General features: G+C 42.2%; 2 protein-coding genes across 7 annotated transcripts in view; both read right to left on the bottom strand.

The window, feature by feature from the left end:
- Window positions 1-13946, bottom strand: part of TMC2 (transmembrane channel like 2) — a 47661-nt gene extending 33715 nt beyond the window's left edge. For 3 of the 6 annotated variants that reach the window (XM_083406948.1, XM_083406950.1, XM_083406953.1), the window contains exons 1-6: window positions 13751-13946; window positions 11572-11662; window positions 9823-9904; window positions 7681-7787; window positions 4582-4680; window positions 791-936 (exon numbers count right to left, since the gene is read on the bottom strand). In XM_083406948.1, coding sequence (XP_083263074.1) covers window positions 791-936; window positions 4582-4680; window positions 7681-7787; window positions 9823-9904; window positions 11572-11662; window positions 13751-13935 — 710 coding nt within the window. In that variant the 5' untranslated portion in view covers window positions 13936-13946. The other 3 variants (XM_083406951.1, XM_083406949.1, XM_083406952.1) reach the window with 3 other exon arrangements.
- Window positions 13947-18457: 4511 nt separating this feature from the next.
- On the bottom strand, window positions 18458-22843 carry LOC310661212 (uncharacterized protein). Its single transcript, XM_083406972.1, has 3 exons — window positions 22348-22843; window positions 21842-21889; window positions 18458-19257 (listed from the first exon to the last, which is right to left on the bottom strand). Exons 1-3 carry the CDS (start codon window positions 22400-22402, stop codon window positions 18938-18940), a joined length of 423 nt encoding a protein of 140 aa, XP_083263098.1. The 5' UTR covers window positions 22403-22843; the 3' UTR covers window positions 18458-18937.
- Window positions 22844-23082: the final 239 nt, after the last annotated feature.

Below are 23082 nucleotides of genomic sequence, written 5' to 3'. Positions count from 1 at the left end.
TAGCCAAATTCTGTGCGACTGCCATAAAACTTAGGGAACAAGCTGTGCTATCATAATGATTAAGATTTTAAAAGATAATTTTAGGCTATATATTAGTGACTAAGTTTTAATTTATATATTTTTTAACTGTTGCTATATCTGTATTGTCCCTGTTATACCTAATTGCAAATTCAAATGTATCCCTATTGTGTTTTATGACTTCCTTGATGTTGTATGTGGGCTGGAACTGGTCTGTGACCGAAATAATAAAATTCATTCAGCCTTGCGCGAGGCCAACATTTGACACCCTCTGCAGCCCTTGCCCTGCCTTCCCAAAGTCAGGTAAGAGGTGCCAGGCTTTGGGAAGGAAGAAGGAGGGCTCTAGGACCCTATCAGAGCCCTCATGCCTCCTTCCTGAATCTGGGCAAGCACTTAACGGGCTTTAAAAAAGTGCCCTCCCTGACTCCGTACCCAATGTGGGCGAACCGCTGGCACTGCCCTAAAACCGCCTCTAGGTGTACGATACGGCAGCTGGAAGTTCTACCTGTGTTCCCTAGTGAGTTGTGGGCCAAGGAGTGCAAAGAGCTCTGGTTCAGAGCCTTTGCTTGTAAAAAAAGTAATTGCTTTGGTGCATCCCAGGTCCCCTCCACCAGGGCTGCAAGATTAGGAGGGCGGTGGCAGCAAATACCAGAGAAAACTCAACTGGGAGTGTTAGGGCAAGGAAGGTTCACCACACAAGGCAAGAATGCTCCATAGGCTAACACTACCAGTTTGTCAGAAAAAGCCATGCTAAAGAAAGAGCTGGACTTACGATCTTATGACAACTATTATACTGTATCCGTATACACCGACAACGCCAACCATGAAATATGCCATTGGTAGCCTGTACTTTAGCCAGCCAATTGTCCTTTGGTTGTTGTAGTAGCCATAGAAAACAGCAGAATACTTAATGTAGCCCTAGAAGGGGAACCAAACAGCCTAAATCAGTTTGAGCATATTAGATGTTCATTTTTATGCATATCAGATCTAAACATAACTTCGTAATCAGTATTGGATGCAAGCCCAGTGAGGGCGACAACCTGAATTCAGTTTACTCCTCATTGCAGAATGAGATGCCCATTCTAGACTTTGCTGGTGTGCTGATTGACACCCACCATTGTGGCAGGCGCTTTTGATTGGGCACAAGAGATCATATAAGCAGAAGCTTTAGTTGCATTTCCTTTTGGGCTGTGCTAAGCAATTTTTCAGCCCATTGCTTATTCAAACTTCCCACTGAGTTCAATGCGTCTTACACCCCAGGAATTGTGCTTAGGGCGGCAACAGTCCTAGTCTGATGAGCAACTCCTCAGCATTAGGACATGAAATGTATTGCATTGCACAACCGTCTTGCAGGGATCAATTTTTCACTCCTGCGTACAGCCCCAGTGAAGCAGCATCCAGGAAAGGCTGCTGAAATTAATTTTCATTATCCCTTTGCAAGTTATCTGTGTGCTGCTACCTCTGCTGTGTGTGCGCGAGAAAAGAAGCAAAAATAGAAGTCGAGCAGAGAGGTCACAGATTGCTATTTCATAGACGGTACTATGTCAGACAGAATTCTCGTACAATCTTCAGATCAGCTCCATTGTCCCCGAGACAGACAGATAGATTTCCTTTCCCAAGTTATGCCTTCATATCTCTGAGTGTGACATGTCTGTCTTCTGAAACAATATTAGAAGAGACTCTAATCTCTCCCCTCCACATTTAGTCAAAGGGTGATACACAAAGTAGACTCACTAAAATCACTGGGCTTAAGTTCACTGATTTCAGTGGGTCTGCTCTGAGTCCAAGGGCGTATCCACATTTATTTTTCCTTTGTTCTTTCCAGGCATGGTCTATGCTTTAAAATTCTGGGTCCGGGTGTCCTTTTTTTTGGGGGGGGGGCACAGAGCTTTCCCCACAAAGCCCACTCTTTAAAGCTCAATTGGAGCAAACATCAATTCATGGAAAACCCAAATTCCCATGAACTGGCAGCATGATGGTGAGAAGGAGGAAGAGGATCCTGGCAAGGGATGTTGCCAGGACTGGGACACACAGGGGCAAGCAGGGGACAGGGAAGGAAGTACTCACAGGGTGACAGATGATGATGAGGGGGTGGGGGGGTCAGTGAACAGGAACCAGAGCAGCAGGACCCATCATGGGCCAGAGGGCCCCATGTCACCATGCTCTGAAGAATTGGGAGCAGCGGAAGTGGTGCCCCAGGAGGCTGAGCAGACAAGGGCCCACAGACCATCTCCCTAGCTGGCCAGGTAGGGCTTGCTAGCTCTGGGAAGATAGGTGTGATTGCTCAGCTGGAGTAGGCTCACAACAGGTGAGGGTCACAGGCCTCATCAAGCCCAGATGCTGCAATCAGCAAGCCAAGAACAAACTGGAAGTAGAGCTGAGGTCTTGTGTCTGCTCAACTGCCTATGTTGATGAACCTTGGCTTGGATGCTCCAAGACTATGTTTTGGGTTTGACTCTGGACTGTGTCCTGACTGCTGGACTTCAGAGTTGGCTACTTGGATTGACCCTGGATTGCATTTCCTGACTTTGCTTGTGTGACTTCACCCCTGGACTTGCTGCCAGGTAGGCCAGGGATTCAGGACACATATTGGCATTTGCTAAAGAGCAGTTTTTCACAGGGAAAGGTCAGGGGCAAACATACCCCCACCCAAATAAAAGACCCCCACTTGGACACAGAGCATTTAAGCACAGACCTGTGCCTGAAAAAAGTGGGGCAAAAGTGTGGATAAGCCCTAACTTGATATATTTATTTTATTTATGTATTGAATTTGTATACAACCCTATACCCGGAGGTCTGAGGGCGGTTCACAGAACAAAATCAAAATATAAAACCACAATATATATAGTCAAAATAAAAACATCAACCCAATACCCCCCCAAAAGAACCACATTTTAAAAGGGCATAGGATATATCAGCCAAAGCCTCTTTTATTTTTGCGTAAGTTGTTTGGAATATACAGCCATTTCAGTATGATATCTACCAGACAGTGGCTGCATCCAGACCTAACACTGATCTACAAGCATTGCTTATTGAACCATAAGCTGCTTGCTGGTTTATGCTTGAGCTCTCGCACTTTATGATGGAATGGCTGGCTTAGTGTTACATCTGAACCAGCACTTGTGGCTGGTTTCTCCCAATCAAGCAAACCATCATTGGGAAGTAAAAAATAAACCTTGTCTTCAGTTTGTGGTTTTTTTGGAGAGGAAACGAACCATGATAACTGCACATAATACAAAAGTCAGCTGGTCTATGGTTTGTGTCCCTCCCCCTGACTAAGGGAGGAGCAGAGCAGGAGCTGTATGGACCATAGTTTGTTGACCTAGCATGATGTCTGAATGTACTCTTGCTGTGTACAAAAGGCTTTTTTTGTTCTTCTCTGCCTCAGCAGAGTTGCTGTTGAGACTGAGGCTGTGGGAAGAAGGCAAATAAGGGGCACCATGCAGTCCTGTGGATACACGGTCAGAATCTATTGTGTACATTGTTGGGACAGCTAAAGGCAAAAAGCACAACGGAAAGTCAAACACAAACGAGTTCTGTTTCGTTGTTCATTAGGAAGTTTATTTTCAGCTTGGGGTCTCACTCTGTGCTTACATTTTATTTTGCTGGTTTTCCCCACTGCAAGAATAAAATGAAGATTATAGCCTCCAGAACACTCTGTCAGAAATGGTGTCTTGAGCTCAAATGAAGCCTATTCTTTTTCCTCCTCTGTCCTCTTTTATGTAACCCATTTGTTGAGAAAGTCTTACAGTCTCTCTCCGATACGCACTTTCAAAAGCAGGGTCTGCCGGGATCAGCGCTGCTGACTGTTCATCTACTTCCATGCTTAAATCTCATCTCAGCGTTTCCCAGACATTATGCTTATGGTGCAGTTCATGCTGAGCTTCAAGTGCCTTTGCAGACAGATTGGCTCTGTGGACCTTTGAGGCAGCAGTATGGTGTATGGATCCCTACTAAGGGGAAGGCTAATGTTTAGTCCACCCATACACATAGGGAGGATTCTTGGGACTGGTTCACACATACATCTACATTGCTTGATTTAATTTCAGGCCAGACACTGAGATGCAGCTCCAAAGGTCTTCTGGCGGTTGCCTCACTGAGAAGAGTGAAGTTTCAGGGAACCAGGCAGAGGGGCCTTCTTGGCAGTGATGCCTAAGCAGCTTGAGGCCCTGAGACTTGAAGGATTGCCTTCTCCCTTAAGTACTTGCCCCAACCTTAAGATCTTCAATTGATCCTCCAGACACTCCCTAGTATCTAGAGATATGCCCTCCTAGAGAGAGGTTTGGCTGATGCCCCACACTTTGGTCTTCTTGGAGCTTGGTGAAGACATTTTTGTCCTTGGACTTTCAATTATAGTAGGCACATTTATTTTAGTGCTTTCAGATCTTTGCACTATGTTATTCCCCTCTCTGGTTTTATATGCTGGTTTTAGATTGTTTTTGTATCATTTAAGTGTTGCATTGTATTTTGTATATTTAATGGCCTGTGAATCACCCAGAAAAACAGTTCTATGGGTGGTATACAAATGAAGTAAATAAATGAGACAAATCTGAAGACACCTACCTCAAAATCCCAAAGAACAGAGAAATCCATGGCAGTTTTTTGCTCAGCCCTGGGTACAATTTTTCTTGGTATGCTTCCATATGGTGCTCCCATTAATATCTGGAACAAGTTAATCGTATTTTTTTAAAAAGATAATTTGTGAAGCATTGAAAATGTCCTTTCATTTCCTGACCCATCAATAAAAACACAGCAACTTGTGTGTTGTTTTTAAAATGTGAGACAAATGGGCTGATTTATATGAAAAAAAATATCTGTCCCTCTATCCAGAAAATAGTCTGCACTCCAGCTGTAATGGATGAGGAAGGTGGGTTTGGGGCTAGTGATAAGAGGTGGGAGATTGAGAAGGTCTAAAGGTGGAGCTGGCAAGCAATGTGAGCTTGGGGTAGCAGCCCCTAGTCATTTTTTAAAAAGAAAGTCTCTAGCCCTCCTAGAAAGGAAGTTTTGAGGCAAAATGTAGAGTCATTCTACGCCAGTGTCATCCTCAATGTTATCACCAATTACTGTTTGGTGTGAATAGTCTCTTTACTGAATTGTGAGGGGCTGTGCTTTTTTGCATTTTGTTGTCATTAGACCCTACTTTTTACAGTTTTTCTCTAGACCCACCTATGCCAAAGTAATTGTGTTAGTCCAGTGGTCCTCAAACTTTTCCCCCTCTGGGCCACACTTTCAGAAAGAACATTTGCTTGCGCCACACCAACTTTTCTATTGGTAAGAAATACATTGGAAAACAAAGAGGAAACAACTAGCAGTGCTTGATTTATAACACAGAGTGCAACTACGGATCGTGGGACCTCCATAAAATATAAAACAATGCAAATACATAAGAACACGATCCGTTCCCAAAATATAATTATAATGAGCCTCTTGCATATGTATCTTAAGTACGTATATATAACTCAATGAGAGGTGTGAGCTTGCTTTCGTTGGCTAATCTCATTTATATCAAGTCTAATTTGAGACAAACTCTCATCTCCTCATCAACACAAAGAAGCCTTTCTCTTTTCTAATCTTTCATATTTGTCAGAGTTGAAAATCCCTGTTCACAACAATTTGTCATGGAGAACTGTCAAAGAATACACAAAGCTCTGGGAGTGAGGCATGGATACTGTTTCTGGTTGTATATCCATTCTACACAGAAATGCTCAAATGTTTCTTTGATAGTCCTTGAATGTTCCATGCCACATTTGCCAACCTCTCTTGCCACACCAGTGTGGCATGCCACATCCTCCTTTGAGAACCACTGCTTTGGTGTCACAAGACTGCAGTTTTTGCTACAACTGACTAACACAGCTGCCTCTTAAATTATGCTTCTTACCCTTCCCCTGTTTTAAGCAGGCTTAGTTGTGAAATATTCACAGTGGCAAAATTATATCTGGGCACTGTAATCCATATAAATATGGAATTTTACTTGAATACATTAAGGGAACTGGTAACCATTATTTTATGAACAGATTTCTTCTGATTTTTTAGCAGCAAAACATTTTACAACATCGTTTAAAACCAGTTACACACCAGAATGGTATTGTGATGTTGTATATGGATGCCATGTGCAAATTAACAAAATCTATTAGAATAAGGGTGGGTAAAAATCCAAAGGCTAATTTTTACATGGAGTTCTTTGCAGTATATTAGACTAGGAACCAGAGAATGAGAATGATGTTTCCTATTAGTTAAGAAATCTTGATGTTTCCTATTAGTTAAGAAATCTCTTGGTCTCCCATTTCATATAGTTAACACTGATCTGTTGCCTCGCATGACTTGTATTTGTACTGTCCTTCCGGCTTGGAAATAAAATAAAATATTGAAACTAAGAAAATTCAGAATAAAACCCCAGTCACCCATACACTTAAACATTCTCCTTTCACAACTAATGTGTGAAGATCATATTTTACATAGCAGTAATCTGAATTCTGCTCATTTTCGGCTGATGGCAGAATTCTTGGGGGATGTCATGGGTTATATTTCCCCTGAATGCCGTAAAAGGATTATGTTTATCTCTCTATGCAGCACACATTCCTCTACAAAAAGCTGGATCAAGTTGGAGGCATTGTTCATGCCTGGAGAGAGGCTTTGTAGTACAACATCCCAAAGATTGTGAAGTAATCTTTGTTTGTTTGTGCTGTGCTGTGCTGTGTGTGTGTGTGTGTGTGTGTGTGTGTGTGTTTGCATGCAAGAACTCAGGATGATGGGGCTGATAGATGATAGCAGCAAGAGGCTAGGGTGAATTTGATAGCTCCATGCAGAGAAATGTGCTGTTGCTGCCTGCACATATTAAAATTAGGAAGCAATGTAAGGTGGGGTCCAGGGTCCAGACTAAGGTTTGTAAGGGACCCCTGGACGGTTAAGTCCAGTCTGAGGCGACTATGGAGTTGCGGCACTCATTTCGCTTTCAGGACGAAGGAGCTGGCGTTTGTCCATAGACATTTTTTCCGGGTCATGTGGTCAGCATGACTAAACCACTTCTGGCACAATGGAAAACCGTGACGGAAACCAGAATGCATGGAAATGCCGTTTGCCTTCCCGTTGCAGCGGTACCTATTTATCTACTTGCACTGGCATGCTTTCGTACTGCTAGGTTGGCAGGAGCTGGGACAGAGCAACGGGAGCTCGCCCCGTCATGGGTATTCAAACCACCGACCTTCTGATTGGCAAGCCCAAGAGGCTCAGTGGTTTAGACCACAGTGCCACCCCTGTTTGTATCCAGTGCTGTGAGAGCAGAGTTCTTGCTTTCCTCTCCTCTTCCTGGGCACTCTAAAAGCCTGCTTTTGAGGGTCCCCATGCACATAAAAAGCTGGCTCTAGGCCACTGGCCAGTCTTTTTCAATATTGTCTACACAGTGTGGCAGCAGCTGTCCCAGCTTTCAGACTGGGGTCTCTCAACATACATGGAGAGTGAACCTAGAGCCTTCTGAATGTAAAGCAGATGCTTTCTGCCCCTGAGCAACAGCCTTTCCCTAGAGGTCTGCCCCGGCGTTCTATATGCCATGTATTAAATATCCCGTTTAGATGGTATGGCTTATTGCAACATGAACTGATGCAACTCCATGTCGTCTGGGTCCAAACCCAATTTTTTATTGAGGATTATTATTTCCATACTTACCTCTGGAATTATAACTAATCCAAATATCAAGCCAAACAGGACCAAGTTCACTCCATACATCCAACGTAGAAATATGAAATAGGAGGCCACTGAAGAACCAAAATGACCTTTAATAATGAGAAGGCGTCATTAGAAAAGTGCTGAATTCAGACAGAATTTTCTGTGGTACAGGTACATCATTTAGCCCGGACACTGAGATACAGCACCGAGGGCCTTCTGCTGGTTCCCTCATTGCGAGAAGTGAGGTTACAGGGAACCAGACAGAGGGCCTTCTCGGTGGTGGCGCCCGCCCTGTGGAATGCCCTCCCTTCAGATGTGAAGGAAATAAGCAGCTATCTTCTCTTTAAAAGACATCTGAAGGCAGCCCTGTTTAGGGAAGTTTTTAATATTTAATGCTGTATTGTTTTTAACACTTGATTGGAAGCCGCCAAGAGTGGCTGGGGAAACTCAGCAAGATGGGCGGGGAATAAATAATAAATTATTATTATTATTATGATCACACACAGGGCTGGCCCAGGATGCTTTGCCACTGGAGGCAAAACCTCGCCTCTGCTCCTCACCATAACTGTGTCCCTCTGCCATGTCCTGCTCCTGGCTGCCTTTTCTTCAGCCTGCCAGCAGCTTCCCAATTTATCTCACAAACCATGCCTGGCTCTGACACACTGAGCAGGTGGCCATCCTCTTATCGCTGGTGAACTATCGACACTCTCGTGTCAACCTTCATTCTGTCATTCTGCCTTTGGTGCCAGGTAGCTTTCTAAACTGTAAGTAAAGCCCTATAACAATGGAGGCACCTGCCACTTAACGTTCTCCTTGCCTGATGCTTCTCTGCCTAGAGCTGTGCCTATAAGAGAGGACGAAACTGTGCCCACATGGTTCTACCTGCTTCAGAGGGAAAGGTTGTGCCCACACACTTTCTGCTTCTGCTGCCTGTATCAATGAGAGAAAGTGGCTGATCCCTGCTGATGCCTCAAGGGACTGGCCATTGTGACTGCATACAGATGCAGCCCAGATCAGGAGTGCCAACGTGGCCCTGTGACCGAGGGTGCCAGGGGCCATGGGTGTCATGCCCTGGCACCATAATTTGTGGGTGCCCAGCCCCTTTGTGGGGAATTTTGTGGGTGCTCAGGCACCCAGGGCCCCAGGGAGTTGGCACCTATGGTTCAGATGGAGAAGAGACAATGGTGACAACGATGCAAGAAATGAATCATAGAACTGTAGAGTTGGAAGGGACCCCAAGGGTCATCTAGTCCAGGCTTCCTCAAGCTCAGCCCTCCAGATGTTTTTGGCCTACAACTCCCATGATCCCTAGCTAGCAGGACCAGTGGTCAGGGATGATGGGAATTGTAGTCCAAAACATCTGGAGGGCTGAGGTTGATCTAGTCCAGCTCCCTGAAATGCAGGAATTTGCAACTGACCCATACAGGAATCAAACCTGCAACCTTGGTGTTATCAGCACCACAAAATTTCTCAAAACACAAGTTTGGCGTCTCCTCAGGCAAGCACACACCATACTCATGTTTTTGAGCACATGGGACAACTGCCATTGCTGGCTTCAGTGAATAAATGCAAACCATTGATGAGGAATAAGCAGCCAGCATGTGAAAAACTGGAGAAATATCAGGGAATCAACCTGAAGAGGGTTGTAGTTATTCCCATAGAACAATAAAAAACTAAAATTGAAGTGATTTTTTTTAAAAAACAACACCTTAGGACTAATATTAAAATATTATTTCCTGCACATCTTCATTTACCCCTGTTTGTACTGGACAAGCAAAGAAATTAGCATATGCTGAAATCCTTGTTGCATAGTGATTGGATGTAGACAACAAGTTTTTAAGTGGTCAATAACTAGCATTCTCCTTCCACACTGAGAATGAAATTATTAAGTCTGTTATCTTGAAGTTCTCTTTAATGAAATCTTCTTTATCTGTACACTGGAAACAGAAGTTGAAAAGCAGTGCTTAAACTTAGTAAACGAAAGAAGTGTTTTGTGAAACAGCGAGCATGGGATGTTTCAAATGAGGGAAAAGTCATTATGTTTGGGTTGTGATGTTAAGGTTGGTCTATGAAGATTCTTTTTAGGGATTTCCAAACAGTATCGACAAGCATTCTATTAAATAAGTAGAAATGTTAACTTACTTTCCACTTCTTTTATCTTCATTTCCCATGGTATACATTGTGTCTTAAAATTGTCAAAATCTCTCTTGAACTTGACCCATTTCTGGAAATAAACACAGCAGAAGGTAACGTTGCTCCGGCGCTGCAGGCAGAATTATGGAATTGTTAAAATTATTTATTGCTGTCCTGAAAAACTAAAGATGAGCCCCTCATCTAAAACTGCTGGATTTCAACTAGACAGTGACATTGAGCTCTTTTGATCAATGACAGGGAGAACAAGTGGACTCTACTTTGACTCTTTTTTCCAGCAGTATACTTTACCATTAGGCAGAGTGAGGCAGCTGATTTCTGAGTGCCATGAAAGGGCAGCAAATTGATTAGTATTACTATTATTCCCAAGGAGAGGTGTATGTGGGTTGTTGTTGTTTTTTGTCAGAAGTGCCAGAATAACTTAACTGGCCTTGGATACTCTGCGCCTTGACCTGAAAGAGGCCATTTGCTTCTTTGCCTTTGGCAACAAAATATGCTGGGAAGCCCTGTTTAAAGTGAGGAGACACTTAAGTACTGTAAGGAATCCTTGTTCATACTGCCTTTCCTATTTAGGAGTGGTTTGGTTCTTCCATTTATTTCAACATTGACTGTGCTTGAAATATGTATTTCAAGTACAGTGGTACCTCTGGTTAAGAATTTAATTCGTTCCGGAGGTCCGTTCTTAAGCTGAAACTGTTCTTAACCTGAGGTACCACTTTAGCTAATGGGGCCTCCCGCTGCTGCCACTGCACGATTTCTGTTCTCATCCTGAAGCAAAGTTCTTAACTCGAGGTACTATTTCTGGGTTAGCGGAGTCTGTAACCTGAAGCGTATGTAACCCAAGGTACCACTGTATGGCTTTAAAAACTCAACTTCAACATTTTGAATTCCTGCGTCTGCATTTTCTTTCTTTCTTTCTTTCTTTCTTTCTTTCTTTCTTTCTTTCTTTCTTTCTTTCTTTTTTTAAAAACAATACAAACAATACAAGAATACACAAGAATACAAAGGGGGCATGAAGCAAAACCAAAACCAAAAAGATGATATAAATAAAATTACATGTATAATCCCACCACCCACCCTTGACTCCCCTTCACCACATCCCAATTTCTGTTATCTATTATATTGAATCTTTACATTACATTCCTTATCTGAATTATCTTTCATATCTCATTTCAAACATCATTCGTCTTGTAAACTCTACAGTCTTAATCTGTACATTTCAACATATTGTTTTGTGAACAGTGTTTATCTATATAATCTTCAAAGCATTTCCATTGTAATCTTAACTTTTGATTACAGTAACCTTATGGCTGCTGTAAATTTTGCCTGTTGTATAGAATGACTCATTTTACATACGCTTTGGAGGGAATTATTTCACTTTTCCATTTACTGGCTAATACTGTTCTGGCAGCTGCTGTAGCATACAGGAAAATTACTTTCTTTTCTTGTGGAATATCTTTCCCCAAAAGGCCCAGTAGGTAAGCCTCACGTTTCTTTTCTATGAGGCTCCTAAGCATCTTTTTTATTTCTTCATGTATAATATCCCAGAAACGTTTTACCTTTTTTCAGCCCCACCAGACATTGTACATTGTCTCTTCCAATTCTTGACACTTCGAACATAGGCTGGATTTTAATTTGTAAATTTTAGCTAATTTCAGTGGTGTCAAGTGCAGCAGCAAAAATGCACCATTCAAATTACGGGAAAAACTTACATTCATCAGAGTTCCTCATGTCGCTTACCTTTGCCATCATCATTTTGTAGGCATACAACTTTTTTCCTTTGCCTTTCCCCAAGGCACCTTCAAACTTTTCAACAAAAGCTTGAGCCTCCCTAATTTAAAGTTTGAAAAGGTGGTTATATTAACGACAACAGGAATAATAATGCATCTCTGGAAGTTGGCAGAAGCTTTAACACTTACCGTTGTGTTGATCACAAATGCAGTATAACCACTGAAGTCTCGGTGCTTGAGTTCTAAAGTAGTGCCAAGGCCTGAGTTTCATCATGAAGGAATCTGAAGTCATGTCTGCTATTATGTTATAAAAAGGGGGTTCTTATCTAGCATTTCTCCTCCGTGATGATATTTACACTATAAATGTAAACTGGTTTAATTGCCATGGTTTCTCCTCTCTCAACATTGTGACTCGGTCATTGTTGCATCATTGTCCATGAACAACTTTCTTAGTAAGATGGCAAGCCACATTATGTTGAGGTAGTCCTCTCTGTATCTCCCTAGTTACTTCAACTGACAAACTCCAAATGTCAGCTGACCAGTTTACTCAGAGTTGAAACTTTCAGTGCGTACTAAAGGATGTACAGTGGTGCCTCGCAAGACGAAAAGAATCCGTTCCGCAAGTCTTTTCGTCTTGCGGTTTTTTCGTCTTGCGAAGCAAGCCCATTAGCGGATTAGCGCTATTAGCGCTATTGGCAGTTTAAGGGCTATTAACGGCTTTTTAAGGCTTAAGGGATTAGCGGTTTAGCTGCTAAAAGGCTATTAGCAGCTTAGTGCTTCAGAAAAAGGGGTTGGGGAGCGGGAAAAAAACCTCAAAAATTTTCGTCATTTTCGTCTTGCAAAGCAAGCCCATAGGGAAATTCGTCTTGCGAAGCGCCTCCAAAATGGAAAACCCTTTCGTCTTGCGGGTTTTCCATCTTGCGAGGCATTCGTCTTGCAGGGCACCACTGTATCTTCTCACAAAAGCTACATTTTTTCCATGAGGGGCTACTGATCTACATGGTTCTCTGTGGTGCCTTGAATTGGTGGGGGCATTGAAGTTACTGGACATGACTCACTTGAGTTCACTAATTTCAGTTGGTTTACTCTGAGTAGGGCATAATTAACTACAACCCTAATTCCTTCTGTTGTGTTTCCTTGATACTTTAGCATCTAGTAACTTGCCCTGCTTTCTCTTCTAGCTCTACATGTGGGTCTTTGTATGAAATAATTTGGACATCATTTTGCACTATATTATTATTATTATTATTATTATTATTATTATTATTATTATTATTATCATTATCAAAAATATACTGCCCATTTTTCAGTTGAAATTGATGGTGAATATAAAATAACACACAGTTCAACTGACTCATAAATCAAAATATCAGCAGAAAAATCAAGACTATAATAAAACAAAATGACTAAACATAAATATGCCAAAAAGAGAAAATATTCAGCCAAGGGCCTTCTTAAACAGCCATAATGAACCATTAGGTTTTAAAACAGTTAATGTACACATGAAGCCTTATACTGAACCAGACAATTGGCTCAGTTGTCTGGTCTGAGTGGCAACAGCTGTCCCAGGCAGAATGCTCTCCTTTCACCTGCTGAGATGCCAAGGGCTGAACTCGAGACCTTCAGCAAGCAAGCAGTATGCTGTACCATTGAGCTTTAGCCACTCCCTGATGCTGGCCAGCAAACATTATTAGCTGAGGGCACATTGCGTCATTCGCTGGAAGAGCCTGGCAGCTGCACTCCACAAATCAGTAATTGGTGCATTATGTTTCTCCTAACTGTTTCCAAATGCCTAACACCTGAAAGCTCTTGGGAAAGGATCACTGTGATTCATATATATAGCAAAAAGCATAAATAATCAAAGAAGAGCAGAGAGCTTACTTCAACAAGGTTTCTGAAAGCCAGGCATTTAGGCCTGTGTGTTTTAAATGAAGCAATAAAATGAGCCAAAGCTGGGTATCAGTTGAAGAGATTTCTACTCATCACCTGGCCTTCAGTTACAAAGACCGATAACAGATTCCTGCTTTCAGTGTTCTTCTTGTTAAGGCAACCGATATGGCAAACATTGGTTGCTTTCCCAAAGTGATATAGTGGCAGCAGGGCAGTTTTTGCAGTTTTGAAAGAGAAGCCTAAACACATACATATCCCTTGTGAAAATGGACATCACTGGGGGGAGTGTTGCAGGTTACCTCAGCACGGCTAATTTCTTTGCCATCCGCCAGGGTTTGTTTCTCATGATCGAAATGAGTTTCTTCTTCTCCTCCACTTGCTCCTTTAGCTTGGCCAGTTCCTCTTCGCATAGAGACTCATCGTCTGAGGAGTTGGGAGATGAGGAAGAACTAGGAGCAAAAAGACAGGACCAGGGACAGTTCATTCCTTTGTTCATGTGGTGAGTGCTTTGAAACCTTGCATGTATCAGCTCATCAAATGCGTTCAGCTCACCATGTGCAGTCATGTGCACAGGGTCGTGTTTTGTGTTCCATTGCAAAAACAGGAGTAGCACGTGCAAAAACACTCTGCATTGTAAAACAATGTACAACAATAAATTTAGAAACAATGTACAACAACAAACTGTCTCAGGGAGTTGACTCAGAGTCACCCATGGAACCGAGTTTGGGGGTTTTCATGCCAGACTATTTTGAGTTGGGCGATGGTCTGCACCTACAGATTTGTACACAGAATCTGGCGACCATCCAGGTCATCTTCTGATCTTTGCCTAACAGCAAAAGGTCAAATTTTTGCTTTTGCGGGAGGTCGGTAAGTCTCACCAGTAGGGGATCAATGATCTTACCACGTGCCTCTTCATAAAAGGGACATCTAAAGAACAAGTGTTCTGGGCTTCCTATCTCTCCCAATAGACAGGTGCAAAGTCTCTGAGCATAGGGGACTTTTCTAAAAGCTCCATCCAGGACTGGCGAGGGAAGAGCCGAGCTTCAGGCGAGTGTAACGGCCCTCCTTGCATTTCTAGATACGAGAAAGAAAAGATATGCTGCCAGTGCTGCTATATCTCTCTCGATTTCTCCAATTTTATAGTCGGGGCACCTTGCACAGTCCTGTTGTTTCTCAGTGTCTAATATTCTTTGCCTGACCATAGCTTTTGCCTGGCCCAAGCCCAGACTTAGAAGGCCTTGAGGGGCAAAACCCAGTTTTTGGAGGGTGATCAGGACTGCAGTCTGCCAGCCTGACTGGAATTGGTCACAAAGGATCAATGGGGCTATCCCTCGGGGGAGCAGATTCAATGTCAGCCATTTGTAGACTGATGTTAGGCAGATGCTAGCCTCCACTCTCATCATCCCCGTTTCCAATCTAACCTATGCGTTTGAGACACATCTGGGGACTTGGAGGAGAGCTCTAAGAAGTCTAGATTGGACTCTCTCAAGGGGGGAGAAAGCAGAGGAAGGCGGACCCAAAAAGGAACCATACAGGAGTTGTGCCAAAGTTTTGGCCTTGTATAATTTTAGAGCTGCGGGGACAAAGAAGCCCCCTTGTGCTCTAAAGAATTTAAGGATACAATTTGCGTTTTTTTCCACTGAACTCCCGATGGAGTAGTTTGTTGGTTCCTGAGGCCTGTACCACCTTTCCTAGATACTTGTAGTTTGTGACTTGTTCTAATTTATGGCCTTGGAGTCCCCAGCTTCTAAGCTTTGGTTTTTCCCCAAAAGCGAGTATCTTGGTCTTTTGATAGTTGATTTTGAGACATTCAGATTCACAGTATGCTGCGAGCTTTCTTAGAGCTCTTTTGAGTCCAATGGGGGTTCTAGATAAAATTACCGCATCATCAGCATATAGCAGGACCGAAATATGCCGATTTGCAAGCTTCGGCGGGTGGAGTTCCGAGTCATTGAGTGCAGATACTAAGTTATTTAGATAGAAATTAAATAGTAGAGGGGCCAATAGGCACCCTTGCCTGACTCCTTTGAAGGTTTTAATAGGGTCCGTTAGGTGTCCTAGGCGGCAGCACCTGACTCTAAGAGCCGTGTTTGCGTGCAGTGCCTGAATTAGGAGCAGGAGCCTTCTATCTATATTGGTACCCTGTAGTCTGTCCCAGAGTCTGGTTCTGGAGACTGTATCAAAGGCTGCTTTTAGGTCAACGAAGGCAGTGTATAGTGAGGCCTGCCCTCCTGATTTGTATTTGTCGATGAGATGTTGTAACGTTAGGCAGTGATCTGTCGTGGACCTTCCGGGTCTGAAGCCCGCTTGTTCTATTGCCAGGATATCTTCATTCTCTAGCCATTCTGTAAACTTATTAAGGAGGTGCTTTGCGTAGAGTTTACTAATCACACTTAATAGGCTAATCGGCCTATAATTCGCTGGGTCCCCTCTGTTGCCCTTTTTATAGGGTCTTTTAGTTCTTATGCTCCTACAGTTCTTTTAACTGCGTGTTTTTATTTCTTTTTAGTTCTTATCTGTTTTAATTATCAGTTTTTACCCATCCATTATCCGTGTTTAATCTTGTATTTTATTCAGATGTTTTATCCTATGCTTGTTTCTTTGTCCTAATTTGCTCTAACAATTATCGGTTTTAAAAAAAACAACCCTGCTATTTTATTTATATCTTTTTTTGTTTTGTTTGTTTGTTTTTTATCCTGGTCTGTGACCGTAATAAAGTTCATTCATTCATTCCCACTCTGCATTTGATGACAGAGATAGATGGTGTTGACTATGGATAGATGGATAGCTTGTCATGTGTCACACACTTTGTGGCTATTGTGTGTTCAGTAAACATGTGATTTGGCTATAAACATGTGATGTGATGGTAGATGTAAGATACTGAGTGACTTGGTCAATATTATCCATTATTGATAAAGGATGGAAATAAGGATGAAATGTGGACACTGATGCCCGAATACACAACAGACTACAGTGGTACCTTGGTTCTCAAGCGCCCTAGTTCCAAAACACTGAAAACCCAGAAGTGTTCCGGTTTTTGAACATTTTTCGGAAGCCGAGCGTCCACTGCAGCTGTCAGCTATTGTTTCTGGGGTGCCTGCACCAATCAGAAGCTGCACCTTGGACTTCTGGAACGGATTAAGTTTGGCGCTTTTGTTTTTGCTATTTATTTTTTGTTTTTGTTTTTGAGGCTTTTTCGGTTAGTTAGTTGGTTAGTTAGTTAGTTTGTTTTTGTGCCTGTGTGGAACCCAGTTCAGCTACTGATTGATTGATTGATTGATTGTGTGACTGCAGAAATGGATAAAAGCCCCCCATCCAAACAATGACTATCATCAGTGCAGGTAAGTGTTTTTTTAAATTTTTTTTAATCATCTACAATACTGTCTTATTTATTTTATAGTACAGTACATTGATTATTGCTTTCATTTTATGGATCAATGGTCTCAACAGACTACAGTGGTACCTTGGTTCTCAAATGCCTTGGTTTCCAAACACCGAAAACCCAGAAATAAGTGTTCCGGTTTTGGAATGTTTTTCGGAAGCTGAACGTTCAGTGCAGTTACAGGTAGGTAGCCATGTTAGTCTGCTGTAGTCAAAACAAAATAAAAAAAATTCCTTCCAGTAGCACCTTAGAGACCAACTAAGTTGTCATTGGTATGAGCTTTTGTGTGCATGCACACTTCTTCAGATACACTGAAACAGAAGTCACCAGACCCTTATGTATAGTGAGAGGGTGGGGAGGGGTATTACTCAGAAGGGTGGTGGGAATGGGTGATTGGCTGATAGGTGTGGTAAACCTGTTGACGACTGTTAATGACTGCAGTTGGTCTTACAGGAAAAAGCAAGGGGTGAGATGGCTAAAAATAGCTTTTTAGTGGTTAAGAAAGCCCAACAGAGACTCCATCGCCTCAGAGTATTGTGAAAGAAAGATGTCAATCAATATTTGATGATCTCCTTCTACCGGTCCACAATAGAAAGTGTCCTTTCATACTGCATCACGGTGTGGTACACTGGTTTGATGTCAACTGATAGGAAGTGCCTACAGTGGGTGGTGAATACAGCAAAAATTATTATGGGCTGCCCCGTGAATCCACTGGATGAAATAGCAGAAGAACGTTGCCTCAGGAGAGTGAGGAAAATTCTCAGGGATGATTCACACCCTGGCCGGCACTTTCTTGATCTCCTGCCCTCGGGCAGAAGATATAGAAGCATGATTAGTCACACCAACAGGGTAAAGAACAGCTTCTATCCATGGGCTGTTAGGCTGCTGAATGAAAAGATAACAACAGGGCAACTGACTTTCGGGTTTGGTGGGTGTGCGTCAGTAAACGAGGGAAATTAAGACTAAGAGACTGAGTGGGAGGTGCTTGTGTAATCTCACTGTATACAAGTTGTACAAGTGACAATAAAGTATTTCAATTTCAATAATGAGGCAAGAATCCAATGTCTCTATTCAGACCAGGTCTCTCCATGGTTTTAAGTTTGGTAATAAGTTGCAATGCAGCAACTTCTCTTTCCAGTCTATTTATGAAATTCTTTTGTAATAAGACAGCTACTTTGAGATCTTGTATAGAATGTCCTGGGACACTGAAGTGTTCTCCTACTGGTTTCTCTGTCTTGTGATGATGTCAGATTTATGTCCATTTATCCTTTGATGTAGGGTTTAGCCTGTTTGTCCAATATAGAGAGCTGAAGGGCACCGTTCAATGCAGTTGTCGGCTATTGTTTCAGGGGCCCCAGCGCCTTGGTTTTCGAACATTTCAGAAGTCAAACAGACTTCCGGAATGGATTAAGTTTGGCACTTTTGTTTTTGCTATTTATTTTGTGTTTTAGTTTTTGAGGCTTTTCCGATTAATTTGTTTTTGTGATTGTGTGGAACCCAGTTCAGCTACTGATTGATTGATTGATTGATTGATTGGGTGACTGCGGAAATGGATAAAAGCCCCCACCCAAACAATGACTATCATCAGTGCAGGTAATAATTTTTTTTTAAAAAAAAATCATCTACAATACTGTCTTATTTATTGTATAGTACGGTACATTGATTATTGCTTTCATTTTATGGATCAATGGTCTCATTAGATAGTAAAATTCATGTTAAATTGCTGTTTTAGGGGTTGTTTTTAAAAGTCTGGAACGGATTAATCCGTTTTGCATTACTTTCTATGGAAAAGCACGCCTTCGGTTTGAAATGCTTTGGTTTTGGAATGGAATTCCAGAACAGATTAAGTTTGAGAACCAATGTACCACTGTATTTGCATTACTCCTGAAAGGCACACATCATTAAATCTCAATTTATCTTCGTGAAATACACAGAAGTGGTGCTGGGAAAGCAATGGACTCCACAGATGTTTATTTTGCTAAGAAAAGCAGTGATTTAAATGTTTGTGTGCCACTCAGAACTGATAGAAAAGCATAGACATTTGTAAATAGTTATCTGTACCCAATGCCCAAATATCAAAGTCCTTAAGCATATTTTGTGGTCTTTACCTCTCATCTGCATTTTTCTTTTTCTTCTTCTTCCCTTTTGTTTTCTTGTTTGCAGCATCTTTTTGCTCTTTGCTGGAAACAGTTTTTCCTCCCTTATTCTTGCCTTTTGCTGTTTCTTCCATTTCACTTTCTTCATCAACATCATCCCCCACTTTCTGATTTTTCTTTTTATTTGTTTTCTTCCTCCTGGAACTCTCTCCATCATCCTCATCACTTTCATCATCAGCATCCCTCTCATTTTCTTTTTTTGTTGCCTTAGCAGTTTCCTTTGTATTCCTCCTTCTGACTATCGTTTCATCCTCTTCCTCATCTGTATCTAAGGGAGAAATGCTTGTTTTCAATAAAACTCCCATCAGTTAATAAGGAATAGCCTACTAGTACAGACAAGTAACCAGATGCATGAATATACATCCTCAATGACTGTCGTGGTCTCTGGATCAGCCTGGTTTTTGTATCACACCACTGTAACAAACTTGTGTATCTATCGTAACAGTCAGTCAAGTGCCCTAAAGGTTAATAATACTATTATTTCAAGTATGTTAGGAGAGACTTTTAAGACATTCACATAGTAGGCAATACCATGGGTGAGTCCCTTATAGGAAATTTGTGGATTATTTTTTTAAATTGCTAATTACAATAACTGAAAACAAATAGAATAGACAACATCAACAAAACAAAACAAAACAAACAAACAAACAAAAAAACAGCCACAAATGAAAAATGAAAAATATCAATCCATAATATAAAAGTCCAAACAAAATTACAATTATCTTGACTTCCCTCCACCCGTATATGACTTCCTTCTCTCATTTAAAGTTTGATTGTTGTGTTATTAGTATTATTTTACCTTTATACCTCTTATAACCAATTCCTCCTTATCTTTACCCTGCAAACTTCATTCATTGCATATCAATATATTTATACCAGAACAATATTCATATCGTATACCCTTGACCGAAGAATGGTACACTCCTTCTATCTGGGATGGTTGTCCTCTTCCACCGAGCATGGAGCTTCGGGAGGGACGCACATGGAGCGGTGAGGGAGGAAGGGGATCTAGCCAGCCAGATCAGCTGAATCAACCCTGGCGATCAATGGGGTGACAGATGTCTCAGCCAGATCACCCTCACATCCATATTTTTTCATATACTCCTTTACACAATCCCACTCTATCACTTTTGGGTCTGTTTATACTCTTATCACTGCCGTAAGTCTTGCCAAAACTATAAATTTGTGAATTTAGTACTCCATTGCAGCTCCACTTCCATGCTTAGCCCTCCAGTATGGATTTAGTAGTTCACCAGAGCCACAGCACAAAAGTTTTGATGCAGCATTACGAAGAACTCCCTAACTGTAAGTGGAGTTCATTGGAATCAGCTGCCTTTGAGTGGCGATGGAATTTCCTTGCTCTCAGGTGAATGGGTGGGGATGCGTCTGATAGGTTGCTTCAGGTCCAGCACACTTTGATTCTTCTTTGGGGATGAAGTACAGGAGACCCTCTACTTACGGCCGCCTCTACTTGGGCCCGATCCAAGTTGTGACCGTGGCAAACCCGAAAGTAAATACCGGGTTTGCTGCGATTCGTGCACGTTGTCTGCACATGCGCAGAAGCATGCTGCTGCCGAATGTGCCTGCACACAACGGTGCTTCTACTAGCGATCCGGATTAACTTACGGACGGACCTCCAGAACTGATTACGTCCATAAGTAGAGGTTCCACTGTAGATGATCTGCTGTACCCCTTCCAAACCACTGACATTGTCATTTACGTTTGACTCAGCCAATAGAATAGAATCCCACTGATCTAATAGGCAAAAGTACTTCTCCATAAGAACCAGAGACTGTGTATTAAGGCAGAGGTAGCCCATGGGCTAAAGGAACGCGGGTGGTACTGTGGGTTAAACCACAGAGCCTAGGACTTGCCGATCAGAAGGTCGGTGGTTCAAATCCCCGTGACGGGGTGAGCTCCCGTTGCTTGGTCCCTGCTCCTGCCAACCTAGCAGTTCGAAAGCACGTCAAAGTGCAAGTAGATAAATAGGTACCGCTCCGGCGGGAAGGTAAACGGCGTTTCCGTGCGCTGCTCTGGTTCGCCAGAAGCGGCTTAGTCAAGCTGGCGACATGACCCAGAAACTGTATGCCGGCTCCCTTGGCCAATAAAGCGAGATGAGCACCGCAACCCCAGAGTCGGTCACGACTGGACCTAATGGTCAGGGGTCCCTTTACCTTTACCTTTTAGCCCATGGGCTGCATCTGGATCTGCAGTTTTATTTTTCTGCTCCTCCAGTTTGTCACTTTGATTACGCCTATGGTCCTGCATTGTTATGCCATAATGTCAAAAGGCTGTGTGGTTTTGTAGCCTTCCAAGAGCCTTCCACCCCATTTTTTAGTTTAAAAACCATTTCCATTTAGACAAAAAACAAAAAAAACTTTATGGGTCTTCCATTATCATGCCATGATGCCAAAAAATTGTTTTGTGGGCTCCTAAGGAACCCCCAGATTTGTCTGTATTTTACAATTCTTATTTCCCCCCTAATAATATATATATGTTTATACTGACCACCCCACGAGTTCCCAGCTGCAATTGTGTGACGCCAAAACATTTTCATGGAAGGCGAAAGATTTATACGATCTGAAGAGAAACCAGAGCATTTTTGGACGCACCCCACCGCCACCCCCAGTTCCTTTTGGTCTCTCTTTTGGCCCAAACCGTCAGCCTGAAAAGGATTAGCCACCCATTTTAAGGCAAGCACACACACACACATACACCCGACGGCTGGCAATCACTGAACAGTTGCTTATGTCACTGCCTGTATGCATCAGTTTATACACACTGCATGTAATTCTTGGGAAAATAAATTCTTTAACACCATTAAAGGCAGCTGCTATTAATCTATCATTTACCTTCACTTTCTGAGTCGCTCTCCAGTTGGCCATCTATCTCCATCCCGACTGCAAACAGCAAACGGAATGATCACGTTTATTGTTAGTACTTCAGCAAAACAGTAGATAAAAGGGGGTGGGGAAAACATCTCCTAACTTTGGGCTAGAGAAAATAATAATAATAATAATAATAATAATAATAATAATAATAATAATAATAATTTATTTATACCCCGCCCTCCCCAGCTGAAGCCGGGCTCAGAGCGGCTAACAACGGTAAAATAATATAACATTCTAAAATCATTTCATTATAAAATCAGTTCAAATCAAATCAAGTTTAAAACCATGTACAATTCTATTTTTTCCTGCTTTGCTGTTCTTAACAGTGTGCAAATTACTGATTTTCCTTTTTCTTGCAAAGGAATCTCAAATACATATTCATTGAGCATTGGGTATGAATTTAAAGCCAAGTTATTTCCCACAAGGTCCAAGAAATGGTGACCAAATACAGGTAATTCCATACAAACCATCTTCCATAATGACCTCTAATTCACATTTCTCCTTCTTCTTCTTCTTCGGCATCTTTTTCTCTCTTGCTCAAGGATATTATGGCCACAAGTTGTATATATGCAGTTGCGTGCTAGGCTGCCTTCTTCGACTACCTACTGCTGTTCACAAAGCACTGCCGTCAAGTCAACTTGCCACTACTAGTTCTCACAGACATTGTTCTTCTGTTACACAGCCGCTTCAGCTTACAGACTGCCGGCTGAGAGGAGATTCGCGGTACCAATCCTATCCAGCCACTTTCAGCTCTGATCTTTTTTCGACACGGAAAGCACCTGTTGGCATTACATTGCACAACATTACTTAAACATGAAGGAAAGCCCTTTGGAGAATGCTCTGCGATGTCTTTGGAGAGCAATGCAAATTCTAGTGTACACAGCACTGTGATGGCTTGAGGTTCTCATTCATGGCAGAAATGTTTGCCAAACCCTTTGCGAAACTTGAGGTGTTCCTGGAGGGGCCGGGCCCATGACTCACAGGCCCCAGATCTTTTTATCTAAGGGTCTCCAATATTTCTGGGTGAATTATGAAGAAATGGAGCATATGGAGGGTATTAAATGAGCGTAATGGAAATGTTCCGGAGCAGAAAATTGGGAGCAAATGAACAGATTTGGGGTGATCTGGTTGGCATTCAAATTAAAAGAAGAACTTAGTGGGCCACAAGAGTACTTCAACACAGAACCCTTGGCCCACACACT

The sequence above is a fragment of the Podarcis tiliguerta genome (assembly GCF_965153285.1).
Source record: "Podarcis tiliguerta genome assembly, chromosome: 12".
Taxonomy (NCBI): Eukaryota; Metazoa; Chordata; class Lepidosauria; order Squamata; family Lacertidae; genus Podarcis; species Podarcis tiliguerta.
This window is presented reverse-complemented; position numbering and strand designations above follow the sequence as displayed.

Bases quoted from the DNA above. Each gene is read 5' to 3' on its own strand.
- LOC310661212 (XM_083406972.1), bottom strand. From the start codon at position 22,402: ATGCCGAAGAAGAAGAAGAAGGAGAAATGTGAATTAGAGGTCATTATG. The intron at 21,890-22,347 runs GTTTGTATGGAA...TGCTGTTTGCAG, and splicing joins AGAGGTCATTATGGAAGATG to TCGGGATGGAGATAGATGGC. The intron at 19,258-21,841 runs GTAAATGATAGA...TTTCTCCCTTAG, and splicing joins GAGCGACTCAGAAAGTGAAG to ATACAGATGAGGAAGAGGAT.